The sequence below is a fragment of the Sparus aurata genome, chromosome 7 (genome assembly GCF_900880675.1).
Source record: "Sparus aurata chromosome 7, fSpaAur1.1, whole genome shotgun sequence".
Lineage (NCBI taxonomy): Eukaryota > Metazoa > Chordata > Actinopteri > Spariformes > Sparidae > Sparus > Sparus aurata.
Genome location: NC_044193.1, coordinates 15634487 through 15650841, shown reverse-complemented (window position 1 = coordinate 15650841; position 16355 = coordinate 15634487). Strand labels below are relative to the sequence as shown.

Here is a 16355-nt window from a genome sequence, read left to right as displayed (position 1 = left end):
TGTTGTTGCATGTGTTATCATGCTGTACTTTCCAATTGTGATTTAGCCTAAATTCCTTGTGCCTTTTTTTAGTTGGAGCCTAAGGTAACGGTATGTTTTCAGCCCTGATTAATTCTGACAATGAGTTTTGTAAGTGCCCCGAGGGACTGCAGATAATAAAGACTGGTCTTCCAATTCCCTCAGAAATCTGCCATGGCGATGGCCAATTACACTATTATTTTCCTGTTTCTTTCAGACCTGAGCAGGCATTAGAGCCCATGCTTATGGCGGTAGATTGATGCTGTCCATGGTGCTGAAATAGTGAAGCTGCTCCCTTTTCTCTCATCATTTACGGAGGTGACGGTGACTGTGCTAGGTGTTCTGTACCTAATGAGCAGGAAACTCGTGGTATTCTACACAACTAATTTATAGCTTGGTGGATAAACTGACTTTGGTTTCCTGTATTCTCATCACTGAATACTGTACTAATAGTAAGATAATTTTTTCCCTTTTCGTCAGTGGTCCCCAACCATGCACCTGTGGATCCACCATCTTATTCCAATCTCCTGTGCTCTGTCCACAAGTGATTGGTGGAGGCAGAGGTTTTCAGTTGATCGGCCACGCCTGATATAGAAAAGGTTGGAAAAAGACAGGAATGTGGATTTCCAGGAGCAGGGTTGAATACCACTTAGTCACGTTGTACTAAATGTCTTTCTCAAATCATCAAAGCCTTACCGATGTATTTGAATGTAATGTATCCAATGTATTTGTATTTGGAATGTTTTACGAAAAAGTCAAATATCGATCAGCCCTAGTCTGTAACTGGATATCTGGATTATTCAGTGCAGCAAACTATGGTATTCTGATTTTTAAGTCGATACGGTCTTAATAAAGGCTTCATGATATGGTCAAAAAATCATATTGTGATTGTTTTGACAGGTTTGGAGTGATCATTTTTGTGACATTTGTTGGGGTCTGTACCTATCAAACATGTTTTCTTATATCTTTTCTTATATCTAGAGAACAAAATTTGAACTACCGTGCCATTTTGTGACAAATTTCACCTTTATCAAATAATTAAACGTATTGCATTGTGGATATTGCACTTATATTGCCATATTATGATTTTGATCAATTTAAGAGTAATTGTGCAGCCCTAGTCTTAATCGTTTATGTTCAGCCTGAGCCTTGTAGGGCTAGATAGCGAACTGAAAATTGGCATTGTGATCAGATTTCAAGGCTTGGAAACTTAAACAGATCTTTCTGGATTTAAATCATAACCCTGCCCACTTTAGACATTTTTGTTTTATTTAGACAAAAGTCTTGTACAGATGCTTCTGTTTAGACAGCATTTGACATTTGAGAAGCTTGAAATTGGGTAAAGAAAAATGTGATTCGGCTTAACGCAAAATAACCTAGAAGTTGCTTTGGTATGAGTGTGAAACCATTCCTATGAACAATGTGGTGATCCTCAGCTGCCTATTTTTTCTTTTAAATTTAATTGTTTTTTTCTCTCAATGTTTGTCCTCTCTCACCTATCTAGAATCCATGATGTCCTGCTCTTTAGCTGAAAACACAAGACCTCTGTCCTGTGTGTCCTCTAGCAAACAGTCAGTGTGCCACTTTCTTCTAATAGGACTAAATAAGACTCGGCCTCAAGCCCTTTACAATCAAGGATGGACACGTGAAAACTGAGAGGCCAAGAGGTGGCCTTTATTTTCAACCTTGTTAGTCATTCTGACACCAAAAAGAGACATGAAAATATTCCAGACCTTAAAGGTTTCCTCTCAGAAGTCGACTTTTGCCATATAGAAAAATGCCTATTAACATTAGAGCCAAGCCCTCGCAGAGCAAGCTGTCCACTGCCCCGAAGAGTAGTGGGCACACTGATGGCAGTGCATCTCATTCACGTTTTTCCAGATCCCCCAAACAGGGGAAAGGAAAACAGGCTGTAAGCTCAGCACCGGGCTCCCGCTCAGGGCTAGAACCAGGCTCTGTGTCAGGGGGTGGGCCTGCTCCAGCACCTAAAGTGGCTGGAAGTCAAGGGTCGGTGTCGAGGCCAGGTTCTAAGAGCAAACCCGGCGCAGCAGCAAACAAAGGAGTAACTTATGGTTCAGCGACAGCGCCAGGGGGTAAAACCCTGTCTATGGAGAACATCCAGTCTTTGAGTGCTGCATATGCCACTTCAGGTACCATGTACCCCAATGAGCGGGAGTCCTTGGAACCCTCTGGAGGGTATCCTAAAGGTACCATGACGCTGGGCAGGAGCACCAGTCGCTCGTCCTACACTGGTCGGACAACAGCCACGGGCAGCAGCCCAAACATCACCACCTATGGGCTGCATCACCCGTCAGACCCATATGGAGACCAAGCGTTGCAGCCTGCAGGGACATCCAGCTTGCGGCGCCAGTCAGGTAGACATCCACAGGGAATGGATTCAGCTGGACGGGGAGAGGCTGATCTTCAGGTTCAGCTGAGGGATCTGCAGAGGGAGAATGACAACCTGAGGAGAGAACTGGATGGAGGGAGGGACGGAAGGACAGGGCCCAACATGAACAGCGTGAACTTCTGGAGCCCAGATGTGAAAAGAGACAAGGGGGTAAGGCGGGAGGAGGGAGTGAGGACCTCGGTTTTGAAGGACCATATCAGGACTAACCAAGAGGATATGCAGGTGAGAAAAATGACAAATTGAAGAGTTTGTTCAAATCTTTCCACTCTGAAGACGAACAGTAAGTCTCTTTATGAAAGAAGACGTCAAATGGTGGAAAAATCTCTTTTTGAAACCAAACTCTTTGCTTTGTCCGCTCACACGTCACATTGAGACTTTTTGTGTTGACGCGCCCATCTCTCTCTGCGCATCATGCCTTTTGTTACTGTCTTCAAGGTTGCATAGAGAGACTCCTGTGCAGTTCATTTGTAAAGATGTTTGCCAGGCTCAGCGCTGTCTGTGTTTCCATGGGAACGGGCCCTGATGGCATCCATTCTGTGTGTTAGCCAGATTGTAAAAAATGCTCACAGCTACTCCTGAATGGACAGTGACCAGTCTGTCCCGTCCCACTCATTTTCAGAGGCATTATCCATCTATCTCACTGCATAGTTGCGATAAAGTATCTCTGTGTTCTGTCATTGTCTTTCATTTCCTGTCTCACACTGTCCATCTGTATGTCCATTTGTCTGTGGGGTGTTTAAATTCCCTGTGTTTCTGTGATTGTCTGTGGGGAAATCGAAGGATGTGAATCTGCATAAGATATATGTTTTTAATCCGTTATAGGGATCATTAACACTATGTAGTTTGAGAAGTCTTTGTTGAATGGGTTTAATACTCATCATCTCTCTCACACAAGCGTGCAGAAACTTTGATCATATCTGCGTTATTCCGTCGGACTCCTCCCTTTTGTAACCAAGGAGCCACCTCTGCATTTGTATTTATAGCTTGTTTTTTTTTAAATCTCATATTGTCATGCAGTGTGAGGACACTGTGACACACGCACACTCCCTTTTTTCTGGTTTTAAAACCAAACGTGATAAAACAGAAACTTTGAAAATGAGAACAGACTAAGAATCTTTCTTTGCAGAGTTTTAGTTTATAAATGTTTCACAAAATACCTCCTTAACAACCAGAATTGTATGCTAACTTTGCATGAAGATCTACATCTACAAGTAATATAAATTTAAAAAAATTATAAAATAGAATGGTACTCAGTAGAGAGCATATCTCTGCAAATGACCAACCCCCTTTGATTCAGTCAAACCAAATCCAATATCAAGTCAAGCTACATCTGGATTTTTGATTCGGATCCACGTCATCGATACCAGCTGCCTAAATACACCTGATTTGTTTCAATAGGAAACATACAGTTTCCTGGGAAAAGAACGTGAACGTTGAAAAACACTTTATCTCGCAATGTTAGAGAAGGTAAGAAAAATTTCCTGGATCTGTCTACTCAACTACTAGAGAAGTAGACGCTTAACCACTGCTGCAGAGATTCTTCATACGGCATTAAAATGGAGTAGGACACTCAATGTTATGAGACTCTGTGTCTGTAGGCTTGTCCTGACAGGACTCTGTCTGTGATAGATGGATCTGTTCGTCTCTGTTCAGCTCCTTCAAGCGACAGACCAATACAACTAGTATATTACTGTGTTGTCATGTGTTGGCTGATTTGTCTCTCTCATACAATACACTCTTGAGTACTGTCTTTTACTGACAATGAAGGCATAGGTGTACCTCTAGTCTTTAATACTAATTAGAGCTGCAATGATTAATCAATTAGTTCTCACCAACTATTTGAATAGTCAATACATTCTCTTAAATGTGAACATTATCTGGTTTCTTTACTCTTCTATGACAGTAAATTGAATAACTTTGGGTTGTGGACAAAACAAGACATATGAAGATGTCATTTTGGGCTTTAGGAAACACTAACATTTTGCACCATTTTCTGATATTTTATAGACAATAAATAATCGCGAAAATTAATTAATTCATCTACAGTAAAACGAATCATTAGTTGCAGCCCTAATATCAACATTGAATAGGACACCAGAAGCAGAATTAGTTGATTTTATTAAACTTCATTTAAAACTGGCCTCACTATTCTTCGGGAATAGTGGCACCGGAAAAGCTACCACGAGAAAAATCAACAGAAGCGATCTTGCGCACTGTTCAAGGCTGTGACGGAAACCAATTAATGTGGAAGTTGCGATGCATCCTCCTACCCTCATATGTGGCCTGTCTTTTTCCTCATGCTGAACTCAATGTCCATGATAAGTGTTAGCAGAGTTTTCTTCCACAGCGTTTAACGTCACACTACACACATTTGCTCTCTTTGTGTGAACAACCGCAATCATGGCACACACAGAGGTTTTATTCTGTACAGCTGCAGGTAATGAACAGAACAGGTGGGTCACATGACCACATTACGTCATAAAATAAATCAGCGGTTGCCGCAACAAAACAAAACTCATTCAAAGGGGAGCAATAATAAATTAAATGAGAGCACATCTCTCAACAATAAGTCTCCTGCAGCATCCTCAGTCACGCCATGTTAAATGTTTCTACTAAGATTAATAAATGTGAATCTTATACTAAAAATCATTGTGACACACCCTCTTGCGATGTGTCCGCTTTTAGCATCAGTCATTCGCCACTGATGAGGCTCTGACTAAGTATGTCAACTTGCTTTACCTTTGCTTGCTAGGAAAATATTGATTATAAAACATTATAATTTTTTATGTCTCCCTTTCTGTCTTCTCTTAAACTCTCCCTCTATCTCTTTTGTAGACACACACACCTATGGCTAGTTCAGCTCCAGCTCGTAATGATTGTTGCTTTGTTGGTATTGATATCTCCTTAAATTGCTCCCAACTCTTTTTGTCTCCTAACTTTAACCCTCAACTCTATCTCACAATTACACAGCCCTATCATATAAAATCAGATGAAAGCACTTTTTCCCCCCCAATTCCTTGTTTATTTTGAAAGTAGAAAAATAAAAAGCGATATCTCATGCAGAAAATGTTATTCTCACTCTTATCTGCTGTCACCGCACTCCTTTATCACCTCTATCCACCATCTTGCCTTTCGCATTATCACTTTCCTTCTTTTTTTTTCATCTGTTTCACCTGTTTTTTTTTTGCCCTTTGAGACACTCTGGGAAGAGTTCAGTCTGACAAGGGAACTTTTTAATTAGCATAAGGAATGTCACCTTTTTTCTCAGCTGCAGTGACCAGGCTTGTCCCCTAGCCATCTGTGTGTTTGGTGTGTGTGTGTGAGCGCGCACGTATGCTTGTGTGTACACGTGCATATGTATTTGTGTCTACAGTCTTGGCTGCGTGTGTGTGTGTTCATGCAGAGGACTGTCCACCCACTCTGACTTGATATTCAGTGCTAGCTTGGTGCATTGATTATCTGTGTTCACCCTCCCCTTCCTCCTACATCTCAACTCTGCGTCCTTGGTGCTCCCCACCCTCTGGACACGAGCAGAGGAGTAAGAATATCCAAAGAAAAATTATTAATATCGTCACATCGAGGCAAAGATTAGTCATTTCACTTGTGCTCAGTGTATGTGTGTGTAAATGAATCTCTCACTCCCATACTGTGTGTTGAGTTAAATGCTGTGTGTTTCTGTTCTTTCCCTTTTGTTTGAATTCCTCACAGGCTTTTCTTCTGTGCTCAGTCAATCATTAAGAATGCCCTGTGTCCATGGTTTCAAGCTTAGAATGAATTTCCATTTTCCAGTCAGTAAAGCTGAGAGCTTTGAATGTAAAGTAGCATATTGTATTTTGCGTGACTTTCCACTGTGTCACACGCCAAAAGGCAGGAATGTTGAGTGAAATGTATTGTCCACACACCCAGCATCCAGCCAATTTGTAATCAGTTGTTCAAGTGATAAATGTATAGACAAATCACTCACTGCACTAGTAAACCTCATCAGCCCACCTTTACATTGTTGCAATAGTGTGCAGACAACATTGTTAAAACCCATAAACGTTATTTTTAGATACATTTCTTTAACCCTTTAAATGTCATGGGTCTGGAAAAATATACTTACAGATGGATGAATTAATCATTATTTTTACATTTTGTTTAAATCCAAACTTAACTAACTAATGCAGGTGGAGAGACTCCTGGAACGGGGCAGAGCTAATAGACATCTCCGTGAGACAGGTATGGGGGGAATATCAGACAGGGGAAGAGAACAGGAGTGGAAACCGAACACTAGGAACTACAAAATAAAACAACAAAATAATAGAACAACTGACCAGAAACCAAAACCATGATACTGAACCGTCTACTAGGTTGAACATGTCTTAATAGTGCCTTTAATTAATGATTGATTATTGATTATTAAATTATTGATTGATAATTGACTCACAATATGGCCCTCATAAAACTCACAGAGTTCGTAACAGTCTTTCTGATTCTGTTTGAGGTAATCTGTAAAATTGGAAAATGTAATTCTCTTTGTTTTAATAAATTGCAGATTTGTTTGTGTGTCATGTGGAATAACATCACCTCTCATCCCGTCCCTCTCCCCGTTGATGCTCATCTCCTGCAAACAAACCCAGGTCACTTTGGCTTACTGTACCCTCTATAGTTCTCCTTGTGTTTTGAAGAGAAATATCACCCCCTGGTGGCCATATTAGGTAACCATCACCCAACAGCTTGAAGTTATCTACATAATGGTTTGATATTTAGGGTATATATTTTTTCTGTCTATCTGCTTTCTGTTTTTGCATTTATTCATGTGTTTCCCTTTCTTTTGTCACACATGACACTCTGCTGCAGCCTGCGGATATCAGAAGAAACAAGGTCTGTTTTAATCATCTTTTCTTTTACATGTGTGTTTGCCATCAAAGTGTGTTGATTTATTTGTTTTTTAATGTATCTGAATGTATTCAATCTGTCTTTGTAGCAGCTTCCGTTGACAGTTCAGGAGCTTCAGGAGGAGCTGAGGGCTCACAGGGAGATGAACAGTCGCTTGCAGCAGCAGCAGCGATGGCAGGGGAACTCTGGCTCCTACCGAGAACTCCATACAGACCAGGACCACAGAGGAGGGCTTAGCCCTGGCCACAGCCCCAGACAAAGCCCGAGCAACCTGCACAGTCCTGGACCGAAGAACAGCCCGAGAGCCAGCCCATCCAACACCTACAACTCCAGGCAACAGGAAGCTGACGTCATCATTCACAGCCCTGGTTATGGTCTTAACACTGCAGTAGCTACGCAGAGAGTCAGCCCAGCCAACACCCTTCAGCCCGGGCCAAGGAACAGCCCAAATCAGCCCCTCTACAGCCCCGGCCAAGGTCCGGTGGTAGCGCCCAGCTCTAGCTCACTCCGGCCCTTTAGCCCCTGCCAGGTACCTGTGTGTGACGGCTTCTCCTCATCTCCTCCTATAGATCCATCAGAGGAGAATTTCTTCCGGCTGCAGTCAGAGCACGAGCGGCAGGCCAAGGAGCTGTTCCTGCTGAGGAAGACCATGGAGGATATGGAGATGAGAATCGACTCGCAGAAGCAGACGCTGGGTGCCCGGGACGAGAGCATCCAGAGGCTGTTGGAGATGCTACAGGGCCAAGGCCAAAATCAGGCTCAGGGACACTGGGGTCGGGGACAGCGGACCGGTATCATAGCGATGGCGGCGCAAGAGGCTGAAACGCAGCTGGAGAACATGCATATGAGAGAGGTGAGTTTTCCTTCCCCTGTGATGAATGGTTACAAATCTAAACCATTCACCTAAAATATCACAAATAATTTTAGTTTTGTGAATTAAATACCACAAGTGTGTCACCCGTTTTAATAACACAAAGCAATTCTATGTTAGAAAACGTTTGAGCGCTGAATATGACTTCCACTTTGATCATACTGATCAGTACATGGTGGCTATTGAAAAGCCAGAGGATACTATCTCGTTTTTTATAGCAAGCATATATGATGATACATATTGATGGTTAAAGTGATATATTTTTCCATGCTGTACTTCTGCGTATTATGTGTTTGTACCCGTGTGTGTATTATGGCGAGTGTGTGAGCAGAAAGCAGCTCAGCAGGTCTTATCAATGGGCCAGATTAACATACGGAGAGCTCTAAGCCTGTGTTCAGCCATGCAGTTTTACAATCTGACACTTTGTGTGTGTGTGTGTGTGTGTGTGTGTGTGTTTGTTTGTGTATTCCTGGGTATGCACTTGCTGATATGGCAGTTGCTCGAATGCCCCTTGTCTGTGCCTTGTGCATAACATTTGGCTTTAATTCAACAGCATGTAGCATGCAGCATGTGGCGAGCTTGACGCTAAAAGTAATTGCAGCCCATCAAAAATTCTATATCTAAATGCAATAAAAGGTACTTGTTATTCAAATGCTCATACCTCACCCCTTCCGTTTTTTTGTCTTCTTCAGAGACACTTTATTGATTGGAAATGTAAAGATACGAGCCCTCCTGTGAGCGATTGTGAAGCACAGGTGTCTATAGCCTCTGCCAGGAGGGCTAGTAGTAGGCTGCTCTGTGCTCCTCACCCCTGCCTTGTTTATTTTTAACTCCTAAATCTTCTTAGCCTTTAATTTCTCTACCTCTGTGTGTGTGTGTGTGTGTGTGTGTGTGTGTGTGTGTGTGTGTGTGTGTGCATTGCATGTCTGTGCAGCCTCTGTTATTGTTTGTCTCATAATGTTCTTGTTTTTCTGGCTATGTGTTGTCTGTCTGCCTCCACGTCTGCCGGTCTAGTCAAAATGATTGCGTGTGTGTGTGTTTGTACATGAGTATGCGTACACATCTGGGGCCTGTCGGCTTAGCGTTTCCAGCAAGGACACTCCCTCGCTGGGCTCCCGGTGGCTGACGGGATAACCACCCAAGCCGGGTGTTCGGTCTCTGTGATGATTTTGTCAGAGGGGAGCGTGGGTGCTTCAACCCCATGCTAATGCAGCCACATGTGTGTATTTGTGTGTGTGTGTGTGTCCGTGTGTGATGTATGGGACCCAACCATGCTATGTGTGTAAAAGGTGAGTACCTGTTCACACACACTCTGTGTGCTGTGCTATTTTTAACTGTTTGACAGCTTAACACTTTGGGTGTAATGGAGGAGGAGGGGTGAGGTGAGGTGGGAGAGAGGGAGAGATGGGAGAAAGGAGTGTTTTTCTAAGGTAGAAAAACAGGCTGTGTTTGTCTGAATATTAATGTATGATTAATGAGGGAAAACACTCTGACCGCCCTGATTGAAAAGAGAGGTGAGTGTTGTTCTTTCATTTTTTTCCTTCGTCTCCTTCTGGCCTCCTCTGAGAGAGTTTGTGATGGGGTGATGGAGTGTGTGTGTGTGTCAGTGTTTGTGTGTGTGTGTGTGTCAGTGTTTGTGTGTGTGTGTGCGCGTGCGGGACCAGCTGAAGCTGCAGTGTAGTTGCTATTCTTTCTGTTTTTAAGCCAAACTAAAAGAGTGACAGACCCAATGTCCTGGATGTACTGGAAAGCCATTTCAGTCGCTATTTTTATTGTTTGGATTTTATGTAAATTAGATTGTAAGAGTTGTGCATGGTCTATATCATATAAGCTAAATTATATGATTCTTTTTCAATAGTAATTAAGAAATTACGAAGCTATCAAAATAGTGCCTAATAACTAAGCTACTTTTACATATTGAACTGCAGTGAATACATCTCCAGTAGTGAATAATAAAAATCAGAACAGTTTTTAAAAGGGTTTTTTGATTATTCAGACACACACAAAGCCATTAATCAATTAAAAGGGATTAAACAATGTGGTTTATTAATGTTAAGGTGAAGAAGCGTCAAGTTGGACGTGGAATTTGACTATTAAATGATTACATATTAATTGAAGAATTTCTATGCACTTATTTAACCATAAGAAACACTCAGCTACCTGTAAACGCCTCTCACCTTTGTTTATGTATTGAAGTGGTAATTTGGCCTTACCCTTGCACTTGTCATGGTTATCAAAGGCGAGCTGGTGATCGAAGTGCAGCTATTGCTTCTATTAGGGGGCACTACGCTTAGTTCTTTTGATTAGCTGCAAAGGAAACCAGCCCAACTGCCTTTCATTACAACGCCCATTACTCTCCTTTGAATGACTCAGCTTGTTTAGCTGGAGCTGGGATAATAAATGCCTCCCTTCTCAGTTCACCTCTGCTGTTATTTATTCTTTCAACATGGCTGAATGTTGGCATGAGGACTTTCTCTGTATTCCTCGAAGAGACGATTATCACATTAAATTTGTGTTAATATTTTAACTTTTTTTTTAAAAATGTAAGTACATTTCAGGAGATGGGTTTGCCAATAAATTAACCAATGGGCCTGAAGTGTTGTAAAGTACCCAGGCCATACTTAAGTAAAAGGGAAAAATATTATATACGAGGTGCAATATGTAAAGATTTCAGTTCAAAACATTTAAAACTGAAATTTTCAACAGAATGAGAAGAAGTTTTCAAGTTCCATCAAAGAAGTCTCACGTTGAAGAGATATTTCCGGAAGATAGCATGCTAACCAGCTAGACCCGGGCCTGAAAACCTCTTTCTTCCAGTGCTATAAAGCTCCTGTGCTAGTGGTGTAAACAACAACACTCTTCTTGGTGGTGTGGCTAGCTGCACTGCAAAGTGAGCTAACTAGCTTAAAGTAGTTACAGTCATCGACATATAATAAGATGGAGTTTGCAGCAGTTAGCGGTCACTCTGCTGATGTACTATCCCCATTTGATGGGCTTTAATTCAAGGTTGTTCTTATGTATTGCACCTTTAAAATAATACTCTGGTAGAGGTGAAAGTCACCATTACAAATAGCTTAAAGTAATTGATATTAAATATACTTGAGTATCAAAAGTATTTTTCTGGCAGGAAAAATAGAAGTAAAATTAAATTCGACATGTTTGTATACTGTTTTCGCTAAGAGTCGACGGATCATCTGATCCCATACGTGGCAATTTTCTTATTTTGTAATCAGTGCTTTTTTAATAATAATTTACATTGATTGTCACTTTGGCTCTGATGCAGCTTGTAATCTGCAAAGTACCTTGTAACTAAAGTTGTGAAATAAATGTAGTGGAGTAAAAAGTACAATATTTTATAAGTGTTGTGGTGTTGAAATGTAAAGCAGCAGAAAATGGAGATACTCAAGTAAAGTACAGGTACTGTACCTCAAAGTCATACTTACAGCAAGCACAGTACTTGGGTAAATGTGCTTAGTCACATTTCATCATCAGAGTAAGGGTCCACATCGAAACGAAATCTCTTTCCCCTTTTTCCTCTCTGGACTTACAGACCTTGGCCAGATGTGAAGTTACTTTAACCAGCTGTCTGTCTTTATTTCTGTATGGAAATCTGGTGTGCTGTATGTCTGGATATAGAGCTCCATCACTCCCTCACCTGCTGATGTGCGTTGTCAGGAGATGGTGTGTGTGCAGTGGTGCGCTTTCGCTTGTGTTTCCTGTTCAGCTTTGTCAGCTTTCAGACTGGCTTAGCTGCACAGACTTGACACAGAACACTGGCACATCTTATGTCAGTCTATTCTTGGCGCTTGAGATGAAATGGTCGCACTTGGCAGACACATATTAAGTTGTATTTTTTTTTAGTTCTTCTTTTCCTTCTTTTTTTTAATGTTTCCTGGCCAATGTAATGTTTGCAGTGCTAATAACGTCCACAAAGCGGCAGTGTTCTATTAAAATTTAACGTCTGTGGTGGTTCCTTGCACTAACTGTGAGTTAAGTTTTGTGTGATGGCACACACACACACACACACACACACACTCATGCTGGGAGGCATAAATCTGGGCCTAATCGGCTCTCCCCAGCCGCCAGGTCCCTGCAGACCCAATAATAACAGCCGCAACACTGGTCTGCTCCTGCCCAGTTCTGACCTGCTGCCAAGGGCGTGCACACTCACATGCACACTCTCACTGTGAGATTAGTACTTGGAGATGGCATATCTTCTTTCATACTGCACATATCGTGCTGTGGATTTCAGATGGTCCTATGGGGCTCTGGACTTGACGTCTCTCTCTCATTATTCGATCAGTATGACTGAGTTTGTGGATTTGGTCATGTGTTGAGACCCTTAGGGCAAAGCACTTGTGGCTCCCCCCTTTTTTTTTCTATAGTATGACTGGCTTGAGAAGTCCTGCTGCGGTTTTTGGCCGGCCCTCTCTGCCGAGCCCCCGCGTCCTTTCTTTAACAGCGACAGAACTTCAGAAATGTAGCTTTTGAAAACTTTTTTAAAGTTCATGTCAGCAGGTCGGAGTCTCGTTTCCTGCTTTTTCTTCCCGCTCATATTCTAATGCCACCAGCTTAGCAGCTGAGACATTTTAATGTCTTCTCCTCTCTCTTTTCTCATCTGCTTTTCTATCTCTGTCTGTCCGTTATCATTTCCCACTCTATCTTTCTTTCTCCCAAGGCTGATGTGCTATGTCTTGTGCTAAGGTTAATTGGTAAAAGGCCTGTCTTTTTTAGGATCTTAATTGGCTTTTTTCAGCCTCTGCTAATGAAGCCCCTCTCAACTGACATTAGAGGACCACTGTAAATACCATCAGCAAACACTCCCAATGCTCTCTTCTCTCCACCACACCCCGCACACTCTCCACGCTCTGTTGATCTCCCAGAATGTTCGAGCGGAAAAACTTTATCGGGACAAAATTACACCCCTCAAACCTTCTCCTCACCCCCCTCTTTATTCCTCTGCAGGGCTCGCCCTCTGATTTTTCCCTTTGTCTTTTCCAAACGGCTCTTTCGAAAGCCATCGAGCTGATAGGAGGACACATTTGTGGCAAGCAAATCTGTTTCTTTTTTCTCTCACTGATGGAGAAGGGATGGGAATGTGATTGATGAATGTGTGTGTGTGATCTTTGCATGTTCTAGTGCTGTGCATGGCATATCTGACACCATTGCCTTCAGGCTAGAATTGAACCTTTTGACCGTATCCTTCATTCAGGATGCCGGCACTTATTGCTCTGGTGTTACGTTTGATCCTATTCATTCCATATGGTCGGCCCTCTGACACATGTGGAGCAGAAGAGACATTCTTTGACGACATGCTCTCTTGCGTGACTTAATTTCCCCTATTGTGCTCTTAACTGTACTCTCACCATTTGTTGATAAGGAATCGAGACACACACTCTCTCCGTGGGATGAATTAACGCTCGAATATGCCCATCGAGACAAAAAGACGGGCACACTTTCACTGTGACACAGTAACACACATATGGTCAGAAGAAGATTAGGAGTGTGGCAGCAGTGGGCATGCCCGTCTGTGGGAGGCTTGTTGTGACAGCTATAATCCCTCCTTATCCACAATTGAAGAGGTTAAGGCCCTTGTCTCACCTCCTTTCAACTCACTGGGAAAACTGGCAATACGGCCTTCCCCTTATATCACAAATGTAGACTATTACAAATTGGCTTTGTTACGATACGCAATATATATATCTCAACATTTTGATTTTTCCTCAAAAGCACTTTGTTAAAGCCGACAGACCGACAAAAAAATAAATAAATAAAATATCAGAATATTTTTCGCCAAATATCTCAATATACATTTATGACAATACTGTAGGGATGACAATTGGTACTTTCACAAACTATAAACACAAAGAGGTTTTTGATAAATTATAATCTTTTTATGTGAGCGACTAATGAGCTGTCTTTATATAAATGCCCCATATTCACACAGTGTCTGTCTGATTTTGATGGCTTGTCTTTACCCACTGCCTGTCATTTATTTTGAATTGTTTTGGCTTTGATAATACTTGTCCTTTCCGTGTCCTTTTAAGAGAGTTTTCCTTCATATCTTGTTTATTTTCCTCAGGTGCTACATTATGTACTTATACATACATACATTTTATTAGTTATAAGTTGGTGTGTGGTAATGTGCCTGTCCATGCCATGTGCAGTTTTTTCTCCTCTCTGCTGCCTATAACATAATCAGGAAGCAGCAGCAGGCAGCCCCCACTTTTATCGCCTACTGTGCAGATGTGTTTATTCTGGCACCTGCAACTTTGTCTACTTTAAGCGCAACATACATTTAGCAGTGTGCAGTTCAACGCAGTTGTTACAGTTGATCCTCTGTGAAACTGGAAGTGGTGGCCTAAAGCTTTGATGAGCCCGCAGTTCAGTGAAGATGAATGTGTGTGGGGATTGACAGAGCAGAACCTGCCACCGCTGAGGTGCCCTTTAACCCCCGGCTGTTCCAGTGGGGCTGCTTGGTGGTCAGCAGATCAGTAAGTGGTGGGGCTGGGTGACTTCTGGGTGTGAACAGGGTGTTTGTGATAGAGAGAGCTTTGCTATTAGCAGAACTTACTTGGTTCAATACTAGTTTGAAAAACATTCAGAATGTGCGGTTCAGATGTATAATGAAAGCAGTATTTCTATTGTTATGACATTATTTTTACATTACAATACAACACAGCAGTAAAGTTAATGTTTGGCACCTCCGAGCTCACAAAGGCACATACATTAACAGATATGTGATAGCTGTTGTGATAACAGACACCCTCCCACTGAGAGAAGAGTCAGAGCCTGCAGGTGGACGTTGGATGGTGTGAGGCTGATTAAAGCTAGGCTGCAACAATGATGGTTGTTTTGTGTTGGATAGATGTTGCAGTGACTCAATTTTTTGAGCGAAGCCTTTATTCTTTTTGACACTCTTTCAGAGATGTGTTGATTTAGCTCTATTGTAATTTTTTAGGCTTTTGTAAATGGAAATTTCTATTACATGTTAAAAATATTGTTTCTTCCAAAATTCAGATTTTTTTTTGTTATGTTCAAAAAGCCTGTTTAACTTGCTGTGCATCCATATGCGTGTTTCTGTGTATGTGTGTCCATTAGCTTGAACGTGTGTTTGCTTCTGTGTGGGCATAGCTGTAGGTCAGAGCTACCATTAATTATTGATAGAAGAAGTGTAGCGCATGTGCTGGCAGAACGTGTTGCTAAGCAAGAGCTTCAGTGTGCCAGAGACATCTGCGAGAGAGACAGAGACAACAACTGAAAGCAGAAAGATAGAGACTTAGAGAGTGATGGAGACGGACTCATATGACACCTATAGCTGAGTGTGCGTCCTTCCTGCTAACAAGTAGAGAACGGGGAAAACAGACACCGGCATCTGCTGTTAGAGACATGAGGAAGTCCTATGGAGAGCATCCAACAGGGACTAGCTGAAAGATAAGAGGAAAGTTTTTTTCTTTTTCGCAAAACAAGATTTTTTAAGGATGCACAGTAGAAGATAACATCTAGAAGAAAAGACCTCGAGACTGGGACTGGTCAGAGACGCATCAGTGCATCTTATCTGAAGCAGTGGGTGTTGGAAAGTGCTAAAGATGATGAGCCGCCAGGCTTATTTTTACCGCGTGCCTCCACAGGAGCTTCATCGCCGGAACCAGCTCCAGGCTGATCCGGCCAAGACTAGGGCCCTGCAGACTGTCATTGAAATGAAGGTAGGACGTACAGTGGATCAACGAGGAAATGTGTTACATGGGGGAGTGTGTGTATGGCTGTTACAGTCTCAGTTATCAGCTTCATAAAGTTAAGTGTTTTTGCTGTTTACAGCACAAGCTGTGGAGAATGTGTTCACAAATTTCATGTGAAGCTGCAGCATGTAGTCCAGTTTAGTTTGAGGTCAACTTCATACCTACAAAACATAAATTATTGATGAGCTCCGCTGTAATATGAGCAGTGGTAGATTTGGCTCTGACTTGCTTGCACATGCAGACGCAAACTTACAGCCACCAACAATCTTTGAAACATTGTCTTGATGTTGCCTCATGTTGGTATGGCGACCATGCCCAAGAAAAGGCAATTATTGGCCCATGCAGAGCAGAGCACTTATTCAATTTGTTTCAAATGTCACATATGGAAGCTTTCACTCTCATCTCAGGCCTTTGAAGTAGCTTGAGCTGTGAAAAATGC

The 16355-nt window shown here is 42.0% G+C and overlaps 1 protein-coding gene across 5 annotated transcripts in view; it reads left to right on the top strand.

The window, feature by feature from the left end:
• The window catches only part of LOC115585424 (ERC protein 2-like), a 163593-nt gene that overhangs the window by 1359 nt on the left and 145879 nt on the right, over window positions 1-16355 (top strand). For 3 of the 5 annotated variants that reach the window (XM_030423775.1, XM_030423769.1, XM_030423770.1), the window contains exons 2-4: window positions 1523-2650; window positions 7268-7291; window positions 7395-8159. In XM_030423775.1, coding sequence (XP_030279635.1) covers window positions 1796-2650; window positions 7268-7291; window positions 7395-8159 — 1644 coding nt within the window. In that variant the 5' untranslated portion in view covers window positions 1523-1795. The remainder of the gene's footprint in view (window positions 1-1522; window positions 2651-7267; window positions 7292-7394; window positions 8160-16355) is intronic. The other 2 variants (XM_030423772.1, XM_030423771.1) reach the window with 2 other exon arrangements.